The sequence below is a fragment of the Anastrepha obliqua genome, chromosome 4, assembly GCF_027943255.1.
Source record: "Anastrepha obliqua isolate idAnaObli1 chromosome 4, idAnaObli1_1.0, whole genome shotgun sequence".
Lineage (NCBI taxonomy): Eukaryota > Metazoa > Arthropoda > Insecta > Diptera > Tephritidae > Anastrepha > Anastrepha obliqua.
In genome coordinates this window covers 76967888-76993102 of record NC_072895.1, presented here as the reverse complement: position 1 = coordinate 76993102, position 25215 = coordinate 76967888, and the positions used below count along the sequence as shown (strand labels likewise).

Genomic DNA, 25215 nt, shown 5'->3' with positions numbered 1-25215 from the left:
TTATAATATGGGACTAGTGCCCTTTTTTATGCGATTTTATTACATTATTTCAGATTTATGCGGTTTTAGCACTTTTGAAACGTATCTATAGTTTTACTATAGAACTAGTAGCTTTTTTATGCTGTTTCTTGCGGAACGTATCTACCGCATAAAACCAGAACCTACTGTATAGTCGAAAAAAATAATATTTTTATTCAATATTTAAGGAACAACAACTCACAAATTCATTTCTGTAATTAGAGAACTTAAGGAAGTAACGAAATAAGGCACAATTTTATGCAAAACTATTATTCGTACATACCCATATAAAGAATATTTTATTAAAAAAAAAAATAGAAAAATCGAGTATTCAGTACTTTTGGGCAGCCTTAAGCATTAATAACTGCTACCAAACGACGATGCATACTTCTGTATTTCTTTTCGCCAAACTTTTGGAGTGTCATTTGATCCGAAAACTCGACTCATTACTGAATATGACGTTTTCCCAAAAAGAATCTGTTTCATTTAAAATATAGGGCTTACGGCGTGCCACTCTGCTTTGATAACGAGTGTTATGTAGACAATTGCGGCTTACTTGTTTATTCAAAGGCTTTAATATAATATTTCGGCATAGTATCGCGGCCGCCGTAGCCGAGTGGGTTGGTGCGTGTAGTCACGGAATGGCAGAGGGAACGTAGGTTCGAATCTCGCCGAAACACCAAAATAAAGAAAAAACATTTTTCTAATAGCGGTCGCCCCTCGGCAGGCAATGGCAAACCTCCGAGTGTATTTCTGCCATGAAAAAGCTCCTCATAAAAATATCTGCCGTTCGGAGTCAACAACATCAAGACGCACACCACAAATAGGAGGAGGAGCTCGGCCAAACACCCAAAAAAGGTGTACGCGCCAATTATATATATATAGGTATATATATCGTGCAGGTTATTTTTGGATTTTGCGCGACTGATGCTACTATGTTGCGTTCTTCACGTGGAGTCAATATTTTTCGCCTTCCGGCTTGGTGGTGATTAGCTTCCAATTTACGTACGAGTATTACGTACGTGTTAACGTAATTAGCAATAACACTTTGCACCCTAGAATGCAATTTGCCAATTATTTTGCCGATTTTGCGCAAATACTTGTTTTCCAATTGCAGTTTAATAAAAATTTTACGGATTTCTAATGGTAAATCCGCGCTTCGTCCCATTTTGTCACTTTCCATCGAGATATTAAGCGCAACTGAAACTGACTCGGCGATAGAAACTAAGAAAAACCATTCTTATTTCACTTTTAGCAATATTAGTAAAAAAAGCAAACGATTTTTACTGTTACTCATCTATTAAATATCAGTATCTGAAGTAGAATGCTTTCATACTAGTGTGGCTTTTCGCTGCAGCGATTATCAAGACGTACACCAAAAATTAGAGAAGAGATCAGCTCAACACCCAGCGCCTGTATTCGAATTTTTAGTATTTTTTCATTATTTCCTGTTTAGTTTGGGTTGGACCGTCTATGTTTGCTAGCAGTCTACTGAGTAGGCATGTCTACTTAGCGGCTTTCTCTGCTGCGTGGTTTATTTGGGCTCAGAAGGTTAGTCTCGAGTCCACTCTTATGTCTAGGTACTTTAAAAACTTTCTTGTTGTTAGCGTATTTGAACAAGTTTGCATACTAATTTTTGATGGGATGTGCTTCTTGTTTAGAAGTATTAGCTCCGTTTTCTCTGTGTCTAATTTGAGTTCACTTGAATCGAACCGTATCATAACTTGGTTAAGTTCTCTACGAGCTTGTTAAAAGCTTCGTGCTGTGGTGACTGCTGTGATATCGTCTGCGATTCTGATTAGGTGGTGCATATTTAAATGAAATAATTTTTCACATATAATTGTTAAGAACCGTATTTTGAATAAAAATAGTGAAACCTGAAGGAATCTAAATTTGTTTGTTTAAAACAACATCTAGGTGCGTCTTTGATTTTTAGTATTAAGCTCAGCAGTCGGAAATTCTGCCGGAGAAAACACTTTGAATAAGTTAAATGTGGTTTTGTGTTTTGTATCCTTACCATTACGTCGCTATAAAGTATTAACGTAGTAAAGTTATTAGGAAGTTTAGAGATTGACTAGAAAGTTTGGTATTAGTTTCCATAACCCGCAGAGTGGGCTAGGCGTACGGAGAAGGGTCATCCGTTACACGTACATCGGTAAGACTTGAGGACAAGTATGCCAGTTTAGCTTCTCCACGTGTTGTGTGGATGACTGAATGGGCGAATGTGCCGTGCGTGATAATACCTTCTCTTCTATTTGACCAAACTAATGTCACACTAGAAACAAATTATTTTTACATTGGAAGGCAAAATTTATCTATATATGCATGAGTAATATATTTGATTTTAAAAATGTAATATAATATTTGTGCCTTTTTAACAGATCCGCCGTCTTCCCCAATAATCTCAGGATATATGGAAGGGCAAATTATACCAGCGGGTTCTGTTCAGAAACTATTGTGTGTCTCCTCGGGCGGAAATCCCTTAGCTACACTCACTTGGTATAAAAATGATAAACGGGTAAGTAAATAATATGCATATGAATGCATTTATTAAATGTTCGGGTTTAAAATGGATCGGGTACTTTTTCCCCCGGGCCCGGAGTTTTCAGAGCGGCCCGGACTCGAGGGTAATTCCAAGAAATTTCCTGCTTGAAAAAATATAGTAAATAATACTTCTACCAGAGTTCCGTCACAGACTTTTCTTGGTGTATCCATATCGAATGTTATGATCACGTTTACGAAGAATAAATATAATATGGTGATACAAAAGTGTATATTATTGCGCTCTTATTAAAATGGAACATTTTATGCTACTGATTTATAAGGTAATTAATAATTATTTTAAAGGGGCCCGCATCTCAAGTTTCCCCCGGGGCCCGAATACTCTCTCCACGCCCCTGCCGCCATGACTTATACTGCACCAACTGCCCATCTTTGTAGATGTTTTGAAGCTTGTGGAATGTGTTCCCTTCCAAATTAGCAACTTTGTTTTTAGACATAGCCGCTGATAACGAAATGTCAATGAATATTTTTACAGCTCGATGCCATTGGTAACCTCGAAAGATGGTGAACCGTAACGATTACAGAAAAAAGTAATATTGGGTTGGGGAAAAAGAAATGTCGTATTTGTGATCGAATTTTGCCGCTTTATTTAACGTACTTAGAATTATACGATTCAAGTCAAATATGCCCCGTTTTGTTCGCAAACTTGTTGCCATTTAGAAGGCAATTTCATTATCCCTCCTTTATAAAACCCCCCCTCCTTATTTGCAAAAAACTTAGACAACCAGTTTTCGCAAGCCTCTTTCGAGGCTAACTAGGGCGTTTTGCATGGACCGGAAGAGATGATAGTCACTTGGTGCCAGGTCCGGACTATATGGTGGGTGCGATAGGACATCCCATCCGAGCTGCCGTAGCTTCTGGCGGGCCATCAAAGATGTGTGAGAACGAGCGTTGTCCTGGTGGAACACAACACCATTCCTATTGACCAATTCTGGCCGCTTCTGGTCAATCGCCTGCTTCAAACGGGCAAGTTACTCACAGTAGAGGACCGAATTAAGGGTCTGGCCATAGTTGAGCAGCTCATAGTGGATAATTCCCTTCCAATCCCACCAAACCCACAGCAAAACCTTCCTGGCGATCAATCCGGGTTTGGCGCTGGTTTGGGCCGGCTCGCCGCTTCTCGACCACGATCTTTTTCACTTGGCGTTGTCGTACTTGATCCACTTTTCATCGCCAGTCACCATCCGCTTCAAAAATGGGTCAAGTTCGTTCCGTTTTAGCAGAGAATGGCAAGCGTTGATTCGGTCCAAGAGATTTTTTTGCGTCCACATGTGTGGCACCCAAACATCCAGCTTTTTTTGGAATCCAATCTTCTGCAAATGGTTCCAAACGGTTTTGTGGTCTACACCTAGCTCCTGACTAATCGAGCGAATGCTCACATGCCGATCTCTTTGGATAATTTCAACGATTTTATCAGTCTCTACGACGATTGGCCTACCAGTACGGGGTGCATCTTCGACATCTACTACACCAGAACGAAATCGATCGAACCAACGCTGTGCTGTGCGAATCGTTACAGTATCAGGCCCGTAAACTTCACAAAGTTTTGCCGCCGCCTTCGTTGCATTTTTACCTCTAAGGTAGTAAAAACGTAAAATATGACGAATTTCTTGCTTGGTGGACTCTTTGATGCGCTATAACTTAAGACTGAAACGTACGATCACAACACTGTCAAAGAGGCACTTGTAGTACAAGTTGTCGTCTTCAAATCGCCGTTTAATGTGACCCGATGCAATAAGTACAACGCAAGATATGTTTAAATGTCGCGCTCAATTGACAAAATACGACATTACTTTTTCCCCAACCCAATATATCATTGTTATCTATCAATCTTTACTTTACTCTGTAATATGAACGTAATTTTAAATGCACATTATTTGATACACATGGTACTGTATTACATATTGTTAAATTACTAAAATTAAAATTGAAATACTATTTAAATTAATTTAATTTAATTTAAATTTTTAAATTAATTTAAATAGTATTTAAATTTTAATTATACATATATATGGATAACCTGTATTTTAACCTTAGATTTTAATACCTAATTTATATATATATATATATATCTTTATTACTACACACAGGTAAAATTGGGAATTAAAATATAATTTAAAAAAAATAATGAATGATAACAATGTATTTCAATAATTATTAAGAAGAAGACAAGTGCGGATTTTATATTTAAAAAAATATTACCTCAGCCGTTACGTCGGATACACTCTTGGGATCTGGCTTCCGTACTCCGTGTCACTTGTTGGAGAAGTGATGTCGAAACGCCATTAACTGAACGATATTTGATTTAGTTCTGAAATGGCCGCTGGGTGTGTTTCACAGACTTTACTTTTGAGGTAGAAAAAGTCCATCAGTCCACCACTGAAAAACTCCCGAGTATTAGTACGATCGGACGACCAGGATGGCCAGGATATGTTACCGAAACGGTTTATCAGTTCGTTAGGGAAGAAATCAGGCAGTATCTGGCCGTGTGCGGCCTTCCTTCAATGTTTCATGCACAATAGGTTTTGGAAGTTGAAGGATAGGTGCGCGCACGGACTAACGCCGATTATCGTGCAAATTTGTAGCAACGAGTTCAATATTTTTATTTGTTTTCGATATCTTTCTGGGCCCCGACCTTGGGCTGTCCGCCAGTGAACCTGTTGCCCATGAACGAATCAAACATTTACTTGGGGCATCACATAAACGTTGAATATTGTACCGTGAACAAAATCTACGACGGGCAATTGCACATGAATTATTGGCATTGAAATACTTTTCGATTGCGAACGATCGTTCTTCACCCGTCCACTGCCACATCATCACTAAATAACCCGCACGAATAACGAAGCTAATGCGCTCGCAGTTAAGGAGGACTTTGAACTTAATACCTAATTCTGCCACCGGACACCCTGTATATAAAAGTTTCTTTATTGTTTTTTCGTTATAGATTAATTCAGTGATACGTACGGCCGATAAATCTGTTTCTGCCGAAATAACTATTCTGGCAAATGTAACCGATAACCAGGCTCAATATCGATGCGAAGCATCTAATAGTGCAACCGAAATACCCTTATTTGAGAGCACTATTCTCAGCGTTCATTGTAAGTTTGATTTTTGTATTATATCTGTATTAGTAGTATTTAAGTGTATATGTGTATTTAGTATTATATATATTTATAAATTTATTTATCATTTACCAAAACAGCTGTAGCATTCATCTAAGTAAAAATTTAAAAAATAGCTTAACACCTGTGTATTTGCCATCTAATTTAAAAAACCTCCTACATACAATATAAAAGGTCTAGTGACGCCTGGTGTTTTTTTTATGTCATCTTAACACTTTTTCGTTGACCACCCTTAAATCAACAGAAAACGATTTTATCAGCGTATTTTTAGTGGGAAAAATTAACTGCGAATAAAGTGATAACGAAATATAATTTTGAACGAATCCGATTAATGAAAATTTTCTTAATCGGTAGTGTATAAAATAAACCTAAAATAGTGTATATTATGCGAATTAAAAATTTGGCGCTCAGAGAAATCTCTCAAGAGTTTAAAGATCTCGGTCACAAAGCAACACATATAGGTCATATAGGTATAGAACATTAAGCTCAGAATTACAAAAATGCCACGCCCGTTATTCATTGTCGAGTTGAAACCGAACCCGAACAATAAAGATATATATATATGAGATCAAGTACCTATTTAGCTCGAAAATTGTCGCCCGAAACGCGAGATTCCCCAATGCGCTAACTACCAGCTATACGGTCACACTAAAACCTACTGCCACAGAAAACCCGTTATACAAGTTATACTCAAATTGCTCGCTACTTTTGTATACCCCATAAAAGCTATGTATCGCAAATTGCAAATTATATCACACAATACACTCCGATAAAAAAGCATATACTGGCTGTGCTATTATCATAAAAAACACCAGCAAACACTACAACACTAACTCTTATTGTGCAGAAGCTATTCAGCAATTGAAGCCACGAACATATGTAATTGTGGAAAACCCGAAAGACCTCCACCAGCCCACCCACGCAAATCTGAAGAATATGAAAAATTCTTCACAACCCTCGGCAACAGATTTATTGCAGGAGAAGGCTATACCGCCAAACAAACGCAGTGAGAATTTCGACTCTCTACACCAAAAGGTCGCCAGCTCTTAGCAGCGATAACAAAATTGAATCTCATCATAGCTTCCTCAGGCTCCCCAACATATTAGCCGACTAACACAAACAAAATCCCCGATGTAATCGATTTTTATGTAGCGGAAGGTATCCCGCCTAGTGAAATAAACTGTAACTCAGTTTTGAACTTTCCTCCGAGCACTCTCCGTGTTGAATAAACATACAGCTGACTCACTTGCCCCATGTTGTCTTTACAACATTAAAACTGATTGGAAGTATTTCCAGACACTTGTATCCTCAGCAATTGATCTGAAGCACCCTCTCAATAAAGTTTTGGAGTCACTATTTCTCAAGAGAATGATGCCCATAATTCCCCCTTGACATAGAAGTATCGTTCAGTAATATAACTTTTTAGAATTTGAAAATAGATTTTTGGAAATAACCGTTCTAACTTCCAGAAAAGACCATTATGCCACACCTTGACGAATGCCATTTCCAAATCAAGATAAACTCCAATGCGAACTTCTTATTGTCAAGGTCAGATAATATTTTATGCGTGACTCGGTGAATTTGCTGGACAGTTGAATGTTTGCATCTAAATCCAAATTGATGGTCAGGAATCGCTTTTTTGTTGTCAAGTATTGGCCTTAGTCTGTGGATTAATAATTTTTCAAATACTTTGCTCATTACTGGCAATAAGCTTATAGGTCTATATGATGATAGAATAGTAGAATCTTTTCCTGGTTTAGGTATAGCTATGACTTTCGCTATTTTCCATAGTCTGGGGAAGTATTGCAGCCGTAGCAGAGAGTTGTAGAGATTTCGGAGATATTGATGTCCTTTTAAAGGTAGCTCCCTTAAGAGGTCGCCGGTTACCTGATCGTAGCCTGGAGCTTTATTCTTTTTGAAGTGAAAACTTCTTTAGAATCGTTGGGAGTGATTTGAGGAAAAGTGAAACGAAAAAAGCGACCAACTTGGCTACGAAGCGTTATATTATATGTTGATATAAAAGTAGCGACGAACTAAATAAAAATAACTTTTATTTTTTCTTGTGATTTGAACCAAGGATTTTGGATCGGAAGCTCACATTGCTAGTCGCTCGGCTACCGCGCCATGCTGTCGTCGCTGGCCTAAAAGTTATTTAGTTACGAAGCGTTATATTATATGTTGATATAAATAATTTTTGTGAGCGTGTAATTCTCAAAAGTTTTATTAGGTTTATTATTTAAAATGTATTGACTAGGTAGTGTGGTTATCAGCTTAACATCTGATAGATCCTCCATCGGAGGACAATAAATGTTAAACTGATTTTTGGAAATGGGCGGAGTGTTTTATGGGCTTGCTCCTTCTCTGCCACGGGTTGACCCGGTATTGCAGTACCGCCGGGATTTCGGCTTTGAATAAATACAAGAAAAAATATACTACATAATACATTTAGCTTTGGTGGGAAGAGCCATAAATTTTTATATGAATACATGTAGACGAAAATTGAATTTTTTTTTTTTGAAATTTGCATTGTAGGACATTTCTGATTATTTATTGAACAGTTTTTTGGTTTAGATACTGAAAGTCAGTTTAAGTGAATCGGTATAAATATTTCGTACATTAATTTTTGTGAGCGTGTAAATTCTCAAAAGGCTTATTAGAAAATCTATTGAAGTAGGTAGTGTGGTATCTGTTCCTATCATCTTAACATCTGATAGATCCTCCATCGGAGGACAACAAATGTTAAACTAATTTTTTGAAATGCGCGGAGTGTTTTATGGGCTTGTTCCGCCTCTGCCACGGGTTGACCCGGTATTGCAGTACCGCCGGGATTTCAGCCTTGAATAAATACAAGAAAAAATATACTAATACATTTAGCTTTGGTGGGAAGAGACATAAATTTTTATATGAATACAAGTAGACGAAAATGGAAGAAATTTGTAAGTCTGTTTCTTCGGTCCGTTTGGGTATTTTTTTTGACAACATCGAAACCAAAGCATTTGTATCATATTTTATCTATCATAAGCCACTCGTATCATTTGTTGAAATTGAAAACATTGAGGATGAATAATGATAAAATGAAGAAAATAAAATATGAACTTTATAGCAATATTATAATGAATCTATAATTATCCCGCTCCTAATGCTGCTTTCGTCTTATTCTCTCTCAGTTTGTTTTACGGAAGGTTTCACTTCTATCAAGTCTAACCGTTAGACTGGTATTTTTTTTTATTTTAGTTTTAATTGAAGGTCGAAAAGTATTCCCAAATCACCAATTTGGCTTCAGAACAACACATGGTACAATCGAACAAGTACATGGACTCGTGATTAATATTCACAAAGAATTTTAACAGAAGAAGTACGAGTATTGCACAGTCGCATTTCTCGGTGTGTTTCAAGCCTTCGAAATAAAGGCTATTCTACTCGCAAATTATTATATCTTTCTCAAATCTTACCTAAAAAATCTGCACCTGTTTGTATAACAAAATGAAGAATAAAGTCAGCTCTGCGAAAGTTTTATCTGGTGTACCCCAAGGCAGTGTTATGGGCCATCTTATACTTGTTTTACACTCACCATCGACCAGCTACTGTGGAAACTATTGTCGGAATTTTTGCAGATGACATCGCTTTACCAGCAATTGACTCCCTCCCTGATGTGGCTTCTCTTAAACTCCAAAAGGACTTGATGAAATAACTCAATGGCTCAAAGATTTGAAAATAAAATCAAATGAGACAAATCTGTTCAAGTTACTTTTACACTCAAGCGAAATACTTGCCCACCCATTAAATTCAATAACACAATCAGACCTCAAAGTAATGTGACTAAATATCTCGGAATACATCTTGATTGCAAGCTTACATAAAAACACATATTTTTACTAAACGCAAGGTATTAGGAATCAAGCTCCGAAGTATTTACTGGCTGTTAAATCGCAATTCAAACGTTTCCCTCGAAAATAAGTTATTCATCTACTCAGCTATCCTAAAACCGGTATGGACATATGGTATGCAACTCTGATGCACTGCTGCTAACTCAAGCATCGAAAACGCTCAGAATGATTAGAAATGCACTATACTATATCACAAATGCCTAAATTCACCGTGATCTCAAATTTCTCACAAAAGCTAAAGAAATCAAAAAGCATGCCTCATCACACATCATAAAACTTCAATCGCACCTAAAACCATTAATTACATAAATTACCACCAATTCCATTTCCTTTAACAGATTGAAGAGGAAATCAGCAATAGAGTTCATGAGCTAAAAAGCAAACATTGAGGAATGGTTGCTCTGGGTGTTTTCCATGCATATCTCGTAGAGTATCTTAGTTTTAAGTATACTCGTAAATATTGTTAAATGTTATTAAATAGATGGCAATAAACAAATGGATAATAAAAAACAAAACAAAAAAATGTAACATATTTCGAATAGACAAATGTACAATTTTACACGATAGAACAACGCGTTAAAATTATTGAAACTCATTATGAAAATAGTCGATTTTTATAAACAACAAATCGCAAAATTCGTCATTGTTTTTTGTGAAAATTATTGTCCGAATGAGTCGACAATTCAAACATGTAACTTAAAACAACAATTAGACACGTCTTTTGAAAGACACTTTACACATGCACCGGATTGGGATTACTCTTATTGTTTTTTTTAAATATGAGTATTTACTAATCTAACTGCAAAAACTAAAGTTAAATCAAATATTTTGTGAAAACTCATGTATTTAGTAGCTTACTATTTTCCCCAATATGATTATGAGGTCCCCACTACAACATCCCTTCCGAATGAATGTACAAATATTGCGTTCAGATGAGTATATTGGGCATGCGTATGGCAAACATGCTATTTGTATTACTAAATAATTGCTGCAATACTACAATCTTGTTACTCTTTTGCAACTCTGTTGAAAATATATAATTAGCTTGAGACATCCTTGATTGAAGACAATTGGTTAAAAATGTAAATTGGCCGTTTTTAATTTTTGTAGAGCAGGCTTACCTAAACTGGGCGAAAAATCAAAACGAAATATTTTCTAATGTCTAAAAAATAGCACTTTCGTGAAATCACTGCAAAGGTTTTGATGAGATTAACTACAGTATTACTACTAGAAACTTTGTAACACCGTTATGATATTTTATTTTACTTTAGTTAGTTCTGCTATCTGCTATAATTTTTTCAACTGTTTTCTCTTTATACAAATTGTTAAGTATTTTGGAAAATGTATGTATGTATGTATAATATATAAAGTAACAACTTATTTTTTGTATATAGTTGCACCTGAAACTGTTAAAATTCGTGTTGAACCAGAAGAACTTAAGCCTGGCGTGGAAGTGACTATAGTTTGTGACTCAAGTTCAAGCAACCCACCAGCGAAACTTACTTGGTGGAAAGACGGTATTCCTATTGACGGTAAGTTGAATATTTTTTTCTTTAAATTATTAACCTACTTAAATATAAAAACAATTTAATGTGCATGTACGCTCCTTTTGTACTGCACCCAGTTCATAGGTTTTTTTATAAGCTTCTTCGACGATCATTTAGTCGTTTCTTTCTCGTTGGCCAAACCGAGTGGAACCAAAATCCTTCTCCACAAGATCTTTCCAATACAGAGGAGGCCTTCCTCTTCTGCTACCACCAGCTAGTACCGCATCGATTGCTTTCACAGCTGGAGCGTTTGTATCCATTCGGAACACATGACCACGCCAATGAAGCTGCTGGACCTTTATTCGCTGCACTATGTCTATGTCGTCGGCCGCCGTAGCCGCATGGGTTGGTGCGTGATTACCATTCGGAATTTACAGAGAAAACGTTGGTTCGAATCTCGGTGAAATCAAAATTAATAAAAACATTTTTCTAATAGCGGTCACCCCTCGGCAGGCAATGGCAAACCTCTGAGTGTATTTCTGTCATGAAAAAGCTCCTCATAAAAATATCTGCCGTTCGGAGTCGGCTTGAAACTGTAGGCCCCTCCATTTGTGGAGGAGGAGCTCGGCCAAACACTCAAAAAGGGTGTACGTGGCAATTATATATACAATATATAGTATGTCTATGTCGTCGTAATCATACAGCTTATTTTTCCATCGCCTACGACACTCGCCGTCACCAACGTACAAAGGTCCAAAAATCTTCCGCAGAATATACATATCTCTTAAGCACTCCATGGGATGTCGCCTCATCGGATGTTGTTATCGTCCACGCCTCACCATACGTTAGGACGGGCATGATAAGAGTTTTATAGAGTGTGAGTTTTGTTCGTCGAGAGAGAACTTTACTACTTAATTGCCTACTTAGTCCTAAGTAGCACTTGTTGGCAAGAAAGATTCTTTGTTCGATTTCAAAGCTTATTCTCTTACAATCTCGAAATCATAACTGTCAACAGTGACGTGGGTGGCGATACACGAGTGCCGACTGTTTGTTTGATGACAGGAGTTATTTCGTTTTGTCCTTTTATGTCGCTTTGCTTCTTTATCCAGTTTGGTAAAGGCAGAACTAACAGCGCGGTTGTTAAGGCCGTTGATGTCAATATCATCGGCATATGCGAACAATTGTAGGCCCTTTAAGAGAATCATATTTTCCAGCATCAGGCTAAAGACATCGCGGCATATAGACAACTCCTTTTCCTTTAAAATCGGCAAAAAGATAGTGCCTTTCATGGGGATTTTTCTAGACTTGGCGTATTGTGAATATCTGGTCGATTGTGGATTTTCCAGATAATTAGGTCCAATCAGTTGGTTGATTGTGGGCTTCAACCTTTCACACAATACGCTCGCTAGAACCTCATACACGATATTCCGAAGTCTTATCCCGCGGTAATTGGCAAAGATTGCAGGATCGCCCTTCTTGTGGATTGGACAGAGCACACTTAAATTCCAATTGGAAGGTATGGTTTAGCCTACCATATTTTGCGTAGAAGCCAATGCATGCACCTTACCAGCTCGTTGCCGGCCGGTTTGAATAGCGCAGCCGGCAGTCCGTCAGCTCCGGCAGCTTTGTAATTCTTTAACCGCGTTATCGCTATTCACACCTCGTCATAGTCGGGATCTTCACATTCTCTGTGACATGTGCAGATATCACTATTTAACAAATTCGAGAAGTGTTTCCTCCATAATTTAGGTACGCTTTGGATGCCAGTCACCCGACCGCAGTCTTTGTTCTTACAGGGAGTCGCCCCGGTCTTCAAAGCTTCTGTAAGCTGCCGAACTTTTTGGTAGAGTTTTCGAGTGTTTTTTCTATTGGCCAGCATCTCAAGCATTTCGTACTCACGTATTTCGCACTCTCGTTTCTTCGTTCAGATAATACGTCTATCTTTCTTTTTCAACTCCCGTTAATGATTCACCTGTCTCCCTCCTCTTGCGCCCGATCGCAGCGTGGTCCTATAGGCAGCATCCGTTCTTTACGTGGCAAGATGACATTTCTCGTCGTACCAAGTGTTTTTTCGGGCTTGTCGAAATCCTATTGCTTATTCGGCGGAGGTACGTAAAGAACGAAATATTGCTTCATTGCAGTGCTAGATTGTTGGGCAGTACTCTCAGAGAGTAGGAGTGAGAGTCGAGTGGATAATCTTCTGGCCCTCTGTTACGGTTGCAGCTTTTCGATGCCGTACATTCTTTGCCTAGTTAGATGTATGGTTTTTGCTGCACATACTCGTGTGCATATTTTGGCTACAAAAAGAGAATGATACGAGAAGATGTTGGGCCCTCGGGTCGCACTTACATCTAAAACAGTAGAAGCGTGTCTTCCATGTATCGCAACATGATCAATCTGCTTTCTCGTTTTTCGATCGAGAGACAGCCGCGTGGCTTGGTGTATTTTTTATGCTAGAGTCTGGTGCTTTAGACTACCATAGTTCGAGCCCGGTGAAGTCGATCAGCCTCTGTCCATTACCGGATGTTGCGTAGTGCAGGCTGAGTTTTCCGACTGTGGGCTAAAATTCCCTCCTTGCCTTGGCATTGAAGTCGCCAAGCACGATTTTTATTCCGTGGCCGGGGCAGTGCTCATAGAATGAATCTTTGGTCGCAACGTCCTTCTTTTCCGTCTGGGTGGGGGCCACAAATGAGCGAGATGTTGAAAAATCTCGCTTTGATGCGGATTTATTCGGTTTTAAATATTCGTTATCATGAAATTCGTGTCCTAACGAATTCGTGGTAGAATTATTATATTTGTTTACTTCCCTTTTAAATAGCGCATTTGCTCTTTCGTAAGCTAAATAATTTTCTGAGCTTATGTTGTTTTTCAAGGTATGCCACAGTATTTGTTACCAATCCCTAAATGCGGGGAAATTTTTATTCCATCAATAAGTTTTATCCTTATTCTGAGAGAAGTTAGAAAAATATGCATCTTTATTGGTATTTTGTGTAACGGTATATTTTACAATATTATTTTAAATAACTTTCGCGAAGACTGTGTTCATTTTTTTCGAATGTCACCAACACAAATCCAGTTTTCTTCTAAACAAACTGTTGACATGATCCCAGTTACTTTAGCCGATCAGCTGATTCTTTTACATTCGCTGAGAGGGGGTTAACGGTCTGATATTGGCCACACTTTCAGAGTTAAGGAAAGAGTCTAAGTCGCAAGAGAGAAATGGCTAAAGTTTAACTGAAGCAAGAGAAATGTCTACATGTATGAGTGTGGAATGTGTTATTGGGGAGCTCTAATGCACACAATTAGGTTGAAGTACTGATAAAATTATTCTATTATTTTTCCTCGTTTCTTGGTATGTGGAGATCACCGGTCAAATTATGTTTAGTAAGAAAGATAGTTGAAGTGTCACAAATATTATTTAAATCTTGAATAGTAAAAATTGTTGATTTTAATTTCGGAGCGCCAAATTTAATTTCGTGTGATTCCAGATGAAGTGAAAAATCTATGTTCAATCGATTTTTTGATAAAGATTGCTGTGCCGCCTTGCGCGGAAATTGACTGATTTTTGTGTAGTGTTCATAATTTTTAAGGTTTTGTGGGGCGAGTTTTGAATGGGTTTCCTGGAAAGCAATAATATCTGGGGTTTTCCGAAGTGTCACAAATATTATTTAAATCTTGAATAGTAAAAATTGTTGATTTTAATTTCGGAGCGCCAAATTTAATTTCGTGTGATTCCAGATGAAGTGAAAAATCTATGTTCAATCGATTTTTTGATAAAGATTGCTGTGCCGCCTTGCGCGGAAATTGACTGATTTTTGTGTAGTGTTCATAATTTTTAAGGTTTTGTGGGGCGAGTTTTGAATGGGTTTCCTGGAAAGCAATAATATCTGGGGTTTTCCGATGTAATGGACTATGAATAAGTTCGTGCGGTTTTACAACAGATGGCGTAACTTGATTATTATTCCATCGATCCACATTTCCAAACATTCATTGGAGAGCTACTGTCGTAAGGCACAAACGTCAGTATAAGTTTTTTATTTGAAGCGTAAACAACAATATTTTTACCACACTTGAAAATGTCGAATTTCGTGCCAAATAATGTGTTTTTGCGGGGAATTCTTCTTCATTATTTTAATATGAAGAAAAAAGCAGCCGAAAGTCATCGTGTCTTGGTGGAAGTTTATGGTGAGCATGCTCTAACTGAGCGAACGTGCCAGAAGTGGTTTGCACGCTTTAAAAGTGGTGATTTTGGCTTGGAAGACGAAGAACGCGAGGGTGCGCCGCCAAAGTTCATGGATACCGAATTGGAGAAATTGCTCGATCAAGATCCGGCTCAAACGCAAGAAGAGGTTGCAAAAACTTTGGGAGTTGATCAATCAACCATTTCCAAACGTTTAAAAGCCATGGGAATGATCCGAAAGGTAGGCCATTGGGTGCCGTATGAATTGAAGCCAAGAGACGTTGAACGCCGTTTTATGGCATGCGAACAACTGCTTCAACGGCACAAAAGAAAGGGTTTTTTGCATCGAATTGTGACTGGCGATGAAAAGTGGGTCCATTACGACAATCCAAAACGTCGGGCAACGTATGGATACCCTGGCCATGCTTCAACATCGACGTCGGCGCAGAATATTCATGGCCTGAAGGTTATGCTGTGTATCTGGTGGGACCAGCTGGGTGTTGTGTATTATGAGCTACTGAAACCGAATGAAACGATTACGGGGGATGTCTACCGACGACAATTGATGCGTTTGAGCCGAGCACTGCGAGAAAAACGGCCGCAATACGCCGATAGACACGACAAAGTTATTTTGCAACATGACAATGCTCGGCCACATGTTGCACAAGTGGTCAAAACATACTTAGAAACGCTCAAATGGGATGTCCTACCCCACCCGCCGTATAGTCCAGACCTTGCGCCATCCGATTACTATCTCTTCCGATCGATGCAACATGGCCTGGCTGACCAGCACTTCCGTAATTACGATGAAGTAAAAAAATGGATCGATTCGTGGATTGCGGCAAAACCGACCGAATTTTTCACAAAGGGAATCCGTGAATTGCCAGAAAGATGGGAAAAAGTAGTAGTAAGCGATGGACAATACTTTTAATATTAAATTTGTAACCATTTTACGTCAATAAAGTTTCAAATTTCGACAAAAAACCGCACGAACTTATTCATAGTCCTATTATTAGTTGTAATTCGTTTATATTCCACTGGAGAATATTTAGGACCAAGGGTAATCAAATATTACTAATACTCTTAAATCGATATACTTGGTGTATTGGGAGAAGTAGAATAAGAATCTATAAATTGCCATCAAAATTGGGAGTTTATTCCAGAGGGGTTTGGATTGCATTGAGGATCGGAAGTTTTTGGTAGTTGTAATGGGAGGATGTTGGTAAGTTGGTGATAGTTGAAGTGATGTTATGGGCACATCATAAAGAGGTAGAGTTATTGTTGTGAGAGTTGATTGTTGTAGTTGTTTGATTTACTTGACTTGGAATATATGATTTTTGAGGTCCATGATTTGTTGTTGTTGTTAGATTATGGATATCGGCTTTGCCTTCGTTTTTGTAATTATTTCTTAGTTTAATTCTATTTTCACATTTTTCTTTTGCTTCTTCGAGTGTTTCTTTGGGTATATCAGTAGTTGACAAGTTTAAGTTTTCTACTATACAGGGTGATATGATATGAAGTGTTACCAACTTCACACTGCTTGTATCTATAAAACAGCTCATGACATCAACGTCAAAATTGTTCGAATGACAGTTCAATATATTGTTTATAAGTAGAGATCGGATTTTTATGCAAATTGAATATTTTATTATGATGAGTTTCTACCTAGGTGCGAACTTCATGTGATGTTAAACAAAAATATGCACTTGCATAAGAATCCGATCTCTATTTATAAGCCATCAAAAGCATTTGCGTCTCAGTTTTGTTGTTTTTTTTTTCTGTGATGGAATTCAAACGTAATAGTGTGATTGCGCTATATTTGGCTGGAAAATCACAACCAGCTATTGTTCGTGAGCTCAGTCACCTCAAAGTGAATATAATGTTTGTGTATCGCACTATAAAACATTGCAATGATACTGGTAGCATTGCAAAACGCTATGGAGGTGGACCAACAAAAACCGCAACAACGCCAGAAATGGTTCGGAAAGTGAAGGTTCGACTTGAACGAAATCCACGTCGAAGTGGAAGAAAAATGGCCAAAGAATTGAAAATATCGCAAGACAGCATTCGACGCATATTGAAAAATGAGCTCAAGGTCAAGGCTTACAAGTTCCAAAAAGCACACGATCTTTCACCCCAGCAAAAAAAGTTCAGTGCGAAAGAGCAAAGGAGTTGTTGCGTTTGCACGAACGTGGCGAATTTCCTAACATTGTGTTTTCTGATGAAAAAAATTTCCCAATTGAGCAGTTCATAAACACTCAAAACGATCGTGTTTACTTGACCGAATGCTCATACGAGAATTTGAGCCTGCGTATGGCCACTCGAAACAATTTCCCATCGCAGGTAATGGTTTGGGCCGCAGTGACCGCTGATGGACGCTCTCCAATCGTTTTTATCGAGCCTGGTGTCAAAGTGAATGCGACTTATTTTCGGGAAAATGTTTTAGAAGCTGGACACGCAAACATTTCGGTCGTAGACCATGGACGTTCCAACAGGACTCGGCACCGTCTCATAAAGCTCGTGTGAATCAAGAATGGTTAAAAAATCATGTTCCACGCTTCATTTCGTCCACACAATGGCTTTCGAATTCGCCAGCCGCAAATCCGATGGACTATTCCATCTGGTCCATTTTGGAGAGCAAGGTGAGGACTAAAAAATATACCAGTACGAAAGCGCTGAAAAAAGCGATTATACGAGAATCGGCCAATATACCTCAAGATCACATTCGTGCAGCATGCAACTCATTTTTTGACCGGTTGAAGGCTATAGTCAAAGCAAAAGGTGGTCATACCGAGCTAAAGTGAATATATGTTAAAATTGTAATCATTTTTGTACAATTTTGTCTTTGAAATCAATAAAAACTAATTTCATACAAAAAAGTTATGGTGTTTTGAATAGGTATCACTTCATATCGTTCACCCTGTATATGTTGCTTTGCCATATGCACATTTCTTCATTATTTTCGCTTTTACAACTTCACTTCTTTTTATATGCTTTTGCATATGAACATTAAACGCACATACTTCACAGTTTTCGTCAGTTTTTCAGATATTCTGCGAATGACCAAGTTTAAAGCACTTTTTGCATTGCATTGTGGGCGGAATATATAGTCTGTGAGATATACATTAGACAGACTGTAAATTTCCATCTTGCAGTTCAGGAATCAGCTTTTGCGCGCCGTACTCGAATGGTTTGGTTCGTGCCTACTATTCGGTGGTGTCCGCGTTCGAATCTCCGTGAAATACCAAATGATAGAGAGAGAATATGGAATTACCACACAATACGTTTAAATTAAAAAAGGGGTTTCGCATATGCAAATAAAACTATGAGTTCGTATTTACCTGCCAAATCGAACCTATTCCCAAATAAATCAGAGAAATTGTGAACCAAACTTTAACTGTGTTCGTTTCCTGAGTATACATATTTCATCTGAGCCTACTATATATACTATTTATTTATATTGAACATTAAATCCAGATCATGCCTTTTAAATATTGAGTTTATTGAAATTTTTTTTCCCCTGTCTTTTAGGCATAAATAATTCATCTAAGCCTGGATTGTGGGGTGGTACGGTCTCGACTTTGGAGTTTAAAGTGAACGTCTCTCAGGAAATGAATGGTGTGGTGTACACATGTCAGAGCGCAAATGAAGCATTACAGCGAAGCGTACATGAGGCAATCTGCTTAAATGTTCTTTGTAAGTATCATCCTATATGTAAATTATTTCTTTACGAGTACATTTGTAACTGTTTGTTCTTAATTGCTTTGATTCTTCTATTTACCCAGATCCACCACTGTTCCTTCCGCCTCCGTCATCTACAGCTGTAGGCGTTGAAGGAGAATCATTACAAGTTACTCTCAGCGCTACAGCAAATCCAATGTCTATTTTGTACACATGGACAAAGGATGGCTTACCCGTACCTTCAACTTCCACCAGTAATGGAGGCGCCGAACATCGAATATATGCCGACGGAGCTAACCTTAACTTTACAAAGCTAAATCGGAATGATGCTGGAATTTATTTATGTGAAGCCAGCAATTCAGAGGGTTCTGCTAAACTTAACATTACCATTGTGGTAGAATGTAAGTTCAAATGTGAAAACCTTGTATTTTTAGGATACTTTAAAGCGTAAACCATCTATAGTGAGACACTTTTTCTTCCTTTAAAATATTTCTACACGATAAATTATTGTAAATATGTTAAATATTATATCTAGCTAGAGTAAAAGTAAAAAAATTACAGCTTTTCTCTTTCATGAACTCTACAAACCGGTACGAACGCTATATAGCGCCGGCAAAAATAGCATAGGATTGTAGAGTTCTCGATATAATTGCACTATACTCAAGGTTTATGTGCTTATATATAGTAAAAGAGTACTCATTGCACTAGTTCGTTATCACAAATTTAACAGATGCGGGATGTTAAGTGTCGATCTCGTTTATAATGAGACCATTGGCAAAGTATACAAATTATTAGTATTATTTTTAAGAAACTATGGCCAATGTGAGCAGCGAGATCCCAAAATCATAATAATTAAAGCTACATTTGAATCTCACTTTCCAATAAGCGCAATCGGTTCAGAGCGGTTTGATCATTTAAATATTCGCTCCAAGATAGCTACCTAGGCTAGTCTTACGGGATACTTCAAACCAATTACTATATACATATTTTGTGCTGATTTTTTTAAGAGACATTTTTATGAATATATTTTTGTTTGTGAAATTATCTTATTTTCAATATGAAATACACTCTTTATCCATAAAATATGATCGTCATAAATAATTGCCTTTTTTAATCCATCCCATAAATTTGCAACCACCGCTTGGACAATTTGGATGCATCTGACATTCAACTGTATATTTTTTCTCTACCATTCTCTTGAGAAAGCTATAATGAGACTGATTTTATTCCCGAGAATCTTGTAAATAGCAATGAGAATTTCATTCTCAAAAAAAAAAAAAAAAAAAAATTAGGTGCGCAACTAAGTTCTCGCTGTTTTTTTTAATGAAAATACAGGGTCCGCCATATAACTCTACGGAATTAAAAATGCTATAAAAAAGAAACTACTCAATATTTTTCCAAACTGTTTTTTTATTTCGAAGTACAATCCTTCCGGTTAATGATGGAACACAACTTCATTCATATGCACCATCCTATACGATCGGTCCAATTTTTCAACACATTTTCGATTGTATGCGGCTGTATTTCAGCTAAGTCATCGCGTATGTTGGTCTTCAGTGCATCAATTGTTGCTGGTTTGTTGGCATAACACTGGTCTTTGACGGCACCCCAAAGATAATAATCCAACGGCGTCAAATCGCAGCTCCGAGGCGGCCAAACGATATCAGAATTTCGGCTGATAATGCGATCTTCGAAGACAGTGCGCAAAAGATTGATCGTAGCATTCGCTGTGTGGCAAGTAGCGCCATCTTGTTGGAACCAAATGCCACCAATATCCTCCTCTTCAATTTCTCGGAACAAAAATTCGTTCAACATGGCCCGCTAACGCTCTCCATTGACGGTTACGGCCACTCCTCGCTCATTTTCGAAGAATGGAAATGGAATGATGCCTCTCGGCCAAAATCCGCACCAAACATTGGCTAGTCAATAAGCAACCCAGTTTCTCTTACTTTTTTCGCAAAGTAACGCACATACGCTTCATTCGGTGCTTTTCTTCTTCCCATTGCCGTACGTAATTTTCGTACATATTCTGCAACATTACCATGATTGTCAAAGTAATGTCGCAATATTTCCCAGCGTTCTTTGAGCATATACACAACCATTTTCGTTCAGCGGAAGAATAAAACTAATTTTCTGTCAAATCAGATGACAGCTAAGTGTTACCATTCTTCTAATAATACCTAGTTCAAATCCGTAACGATAGATGGCGGGCCCTGTACAACTTGATTCTGAAAAAATTGTTACAAGTGAATCATTGAAAGTTTTACCCATCGCTGGCTACTATTTTTTCCCATCTTTCTGGTAGACCTCGTATACCATCGCGGTAAAACTGTTCAGCTTTTGAGGCTATCCACGGATCAAGCCATTTTTTGATGTCTTCATATGAATGGATAGTCAGATAGACGATGTGCCATCAATCGGAACAGGTGATAAGCGGACGGCGCAATATTTGGGGAATATGGCGGGAAGGGTAGGATTTCGCATTTCAGTGTTTCCAAGTAGGTTTTAACGGGTTTGGCAACGTGAGCCGAGTGTTGTCATGCTGTAGAATCACTTTTTCAAGCCTCTCCGATACCGATCCCCAGTGATGGTTTCGCTTGGTTTTAACAGTTCATAATAAATAACACCAACTTGGTCCCACCAAATACATAGCATAACCTTCGCAGCGTGAATATTTGGCTGAGGCGACGACGTAGAAGCATGACCGGGCAGTCCCCATGACTTTCTTTTCTTTGGATTGCTGTAATGAATCCATTTTCCATCACCCGTCACGATGCGATGAAGAAACCCCTTCCTTTTTTGCCGGTGGAGCAGTTGGTCACAGGCGAAAAAACGACGTTCAACATCCCTTGGTTTTAACTCATAAGGAACCTAAGTCCCCTGTTTCTGAATCATTCCCAAAGCGTGCAATCGCTTGGGAAATGGATTGGCGGGAAAGTGCTAATACTCTTCTAAGCTCTTCTTGCGTTTGACACGGATCCCCATTGAGCAATGCCTCCAATTCAGCGTCTTCGAAGGTTTTTGGTCTTCCTTCACGCGGATGGTCGTCAACATTAAAACCACCGTCTTTGAAGCGACGGAACCAATCTTGGCACATTGTTTCATTTAAAACAGCATCTCCATAAACTTTTTGTAGCTTTCGATGTGCTTCAGCCGCCTTTTTTTCGAATGAAAGAGGAAAATCAACACTTTCCGCAAATGACGAATATTCGGCACAAAATCAGACATTTTCACAAAACCAAAAGTATATGATACCAAAACAAAATCACTAATGTGTCAAAACAGTTTGTTTACCATATGTCTAAGCTTGGTTTATTACGTTTAGGTTATGTTAGAATCGACTAGCACACACTGTTGGCGGCATCTACTGACAAACAGCGGAAACTTAGTTGCGCACCTAATATTAAGTACATATATTCATAGGAACTATTCTAATGGCTATGCAAATAATTAGTTTTGGACTATTTTCATCGCAATTGTTCTCATGACCTAATTTATTCTTTTCAATATGTTGATGAGAACATATATTCTCATAAATGAATTGCCAAGTTTTATTTTAAATTTCTTATGCATGTTTGTGTCGATGCGTTAAAATGGACAAATCAGGGCCAAAATATGCAGCAAATAAGAGAAAAATTTAGACATAGAGGTAAGAAAAGTAAGTTTTTAAGAAAAAGTCATTTTAATAACATGACATACATGTCTAATGGACTGAGTAGGGAATCGGATTGGTAACGTACTTGGTCAAATTGCAAAGAAAATCACAAATGTGTCGATTGAAATGTGCATATTCTTGCATATTTTTTTTTTCATGACATACTGGACATAAAGCGGAATCACTTAGTGGAAAGATGCGTAGGTACTTCTGGTAGCAACCATGCCCGGCCGGAATTGCGTTAGCTAGAAATTAACCTCACCAGAATTGCGCCAAAACCATCATGCCTTGTTTGGGACTAGCGTGTAAGTAAACCTTTCTTTGGTCAAGTTTCCCAAACGCTCCTGTCATTTTATTTAGTGTTGCAATGCATCTTTTGTATGTACACTTTCACTCGTTCCTCCGATTGGCGTCGTACCTTCGATCATCATTACAGATTCGTCCGAGTTGGTTTTTTATGCGCTTATCTCCCTCGGCTCGCACAGTCTGTATAAGGCCTCATATGGTTTGCAAATTATCAAAAGTTGACCAGAATTTTCTGGCGCTACTTCAATATTTCATTTCTCACAGGCGAGACCAAACTAATTCCAACTATTGTTTATTTTGATAAAAAGTATTTTAATTATAATATTTATTTAGTATGCTCATATAGAAATTTTTGTGGAATTATCATAACTGTAATATATTATTTGACAAGCTTAGAATTGCACTAGTTTTTAACTTAATATAGTTATTTATAAGTACATATACTTATATAATAAAATGTCACGGTTAATCGTATCATACGAGTATGTACATGAGTAATTTTTAGTATTAAACGGAAATTTTCGTAATATTTTAATTAGTTCATTGCTTTACTATTTTGAATTTGCAGATGGCACTTCAATAAAAACTATATCCGAAAACGTTGTAGTAAATCCAGGCGAAGATGCAATGTTATCATGTACTGTAGAAGGAAAACCGTTAACTGAGGAGCATATTAAATGGGAGAGAGTTGCTTATGATATGACAATAAAAACCACAACTTCTTTCGTCAATGGCACTTCATATCTTCATGTAAAAAATGCACGCCGGGAAGATGTCGGAAGTTTTCGATGCATTGCGGATAATCGTGTTGCTAATCCCACAAACCGCGATGTCCAACTCATTGTCAAATGTGTGTGATGTTACATTTAATGAGTCTGATTAAATGCTTTATGTGTACTTTAATCTTTTTTTTTATAATTTCCTTGATAATAGTTGCGCCTGAAATTGACAAATCACCAACATTTCTACGTGCAGCGAGTGGAACGGGTGAGCGAGGTCGTCTACCATGTCGTGCTCAATCTGCTCCAAAACCAAAGTTCATCTGGCGTCAAGAAGGCAAAGATCTACAAGTAAACCGCACCTATAAATATGAAGTTGAAGAAAGGAAAATTGACTCATTGACATATGAATCCACTCTGATAATTGAAAAAGTGGCACCAGCCGATTATGGCGCTTATGAATGCATGGTAATAAATGAATTGGGCCAGACTACGGAATCGATTCGGTTGGATATTACCTCCCAACCCGATACACCACTTAGTTTAAATATATTAAATGTTACACATGATAGTGTGTCTTTAGCGTGGACTCCGGGATTTGATGGAGGAATAAAAGCATCTTATAGGGTTCGATACAGGTATCGTATTCATAATAATAACATCCATATTATCAAGTTTAAATAGCGGCGAATGGTCGCAATAATTTTCAAAAGGTAGTTTCGCTTAATGTTTTGTTGACGTAAGTTGTCGCTACCACGATTTTGAACTTGGGAATTATCACTTGTTATTTTAGATATTTTTTAATTGAACATGTAAATACAGGGTGGCTGATGAATTTTGCTACATTAAGAAACTCAAATAACTTTTTTTTTAGTGTATGGAATTCATTTATTTTTTTTTCAAGTTGAAGGTCATTAAATTTTATTAAATGTAGCTTAACTAGTTTTAAAAATAATTGAATTTAAATGCCCCCCATGCTCGTTGACACAAGTGCGGCATCTTAGTAAAAAGTTGTTCATTGCTGCTTTGAGAGTTGCGACAGGAATAGCCGCAATTGTTGCCCGAATGGATTGTTTTAGTTCATCCAAATTTGTTGGCTTTGTTTTATAAACTTCTTGTTTACATAAACCCCACAAGAAAAAGTCAGGTGCAGTAAGGTCAGGCGACCTGGGGGGCCAACGAAATTCGGAGTTTCTTGAAATCAGTTTATTGGGAAATTTTCGTCGCAACTCTGTCATAACAGTCTGGGCTATGTGAGACGTTGCCCCATCTTGTTGAAACCACACAGAGTTGAAAGGAATTCTCTTTCGGCGTAGTTCTGGATAGAAAAATTCTTTCAGCATTTTCAAATAACGGTCTCCAGTAACCGTAACGGTGTGACCATTTTCTTCAAAAAAATAAGGCCCGACAATACAGCGTGAAGAAACCGCACACCACACTGTCACGCGAAGAGGATGCAATTCCGTCTCGTGGAGTATCTGTGGGTTAGAAGTACTCCATATTCGACAATTTTGTTTGTTCACATTGCCGTTTAAATCGAAATGGGCCTCATCAGACATGAAAAGGCAGTTTAACATGTTTTGGTCTTCTTCCAC

At 37.9% G+C, this 25215-nt stretch overlaps 1 protein-coding gene and 2 pseudogenes across 3 annotated transcripts in view; all 3 read left to right on the top strand.

Moving 5' to 3' along the window:
• Positions 1 to 25215, top strand: part of LOC129243842 (nephrin) — a 131834-nt gene that overhangs the window by 83194 nt on the left and 23425 nt on the right. For all 3 annotated transcript variants that reach the window (XM_054881192.1, XM_054881191.1, XM_054881190.1), the window contains exons 9-15: positions 2400 to 2536; positions 5528 to 5681; positions 10987 to 11124; positions 18791 to 18955; positions 19045 to 19341; positions 23470 to 23751; positions 23835 to 24258. In XM_054881192.1, coding sequence (XP_054737167.1) covers positions 2400 to 2536; positions 5528 to 5681; positions 10987 to 11124; positions 18791 to 18955; positions 19045 to 19341; positions 23470 to 23751; positions 23835 to 24258 — 1597 coding nt within the window. The remainder of the gene's footprint in view (positions 1 to 2399; positions 2537 to 5527; positions 5682 to 10986; positions 11125 to 18790; positions 18956 to 19044; positions 19342 to 23469; positions 23752 to 23834; positions 24259 to 25215) is intronic.
• On the top strand, positions 7937 to 8120 carry LOC129246555 (U2 spliceosomal RNA; annotated as a pseudogene).
• Positions 8364 to 8549, top strand: LOC129246525 (U2 spliceosomal RNA; annotated as a pseudogene).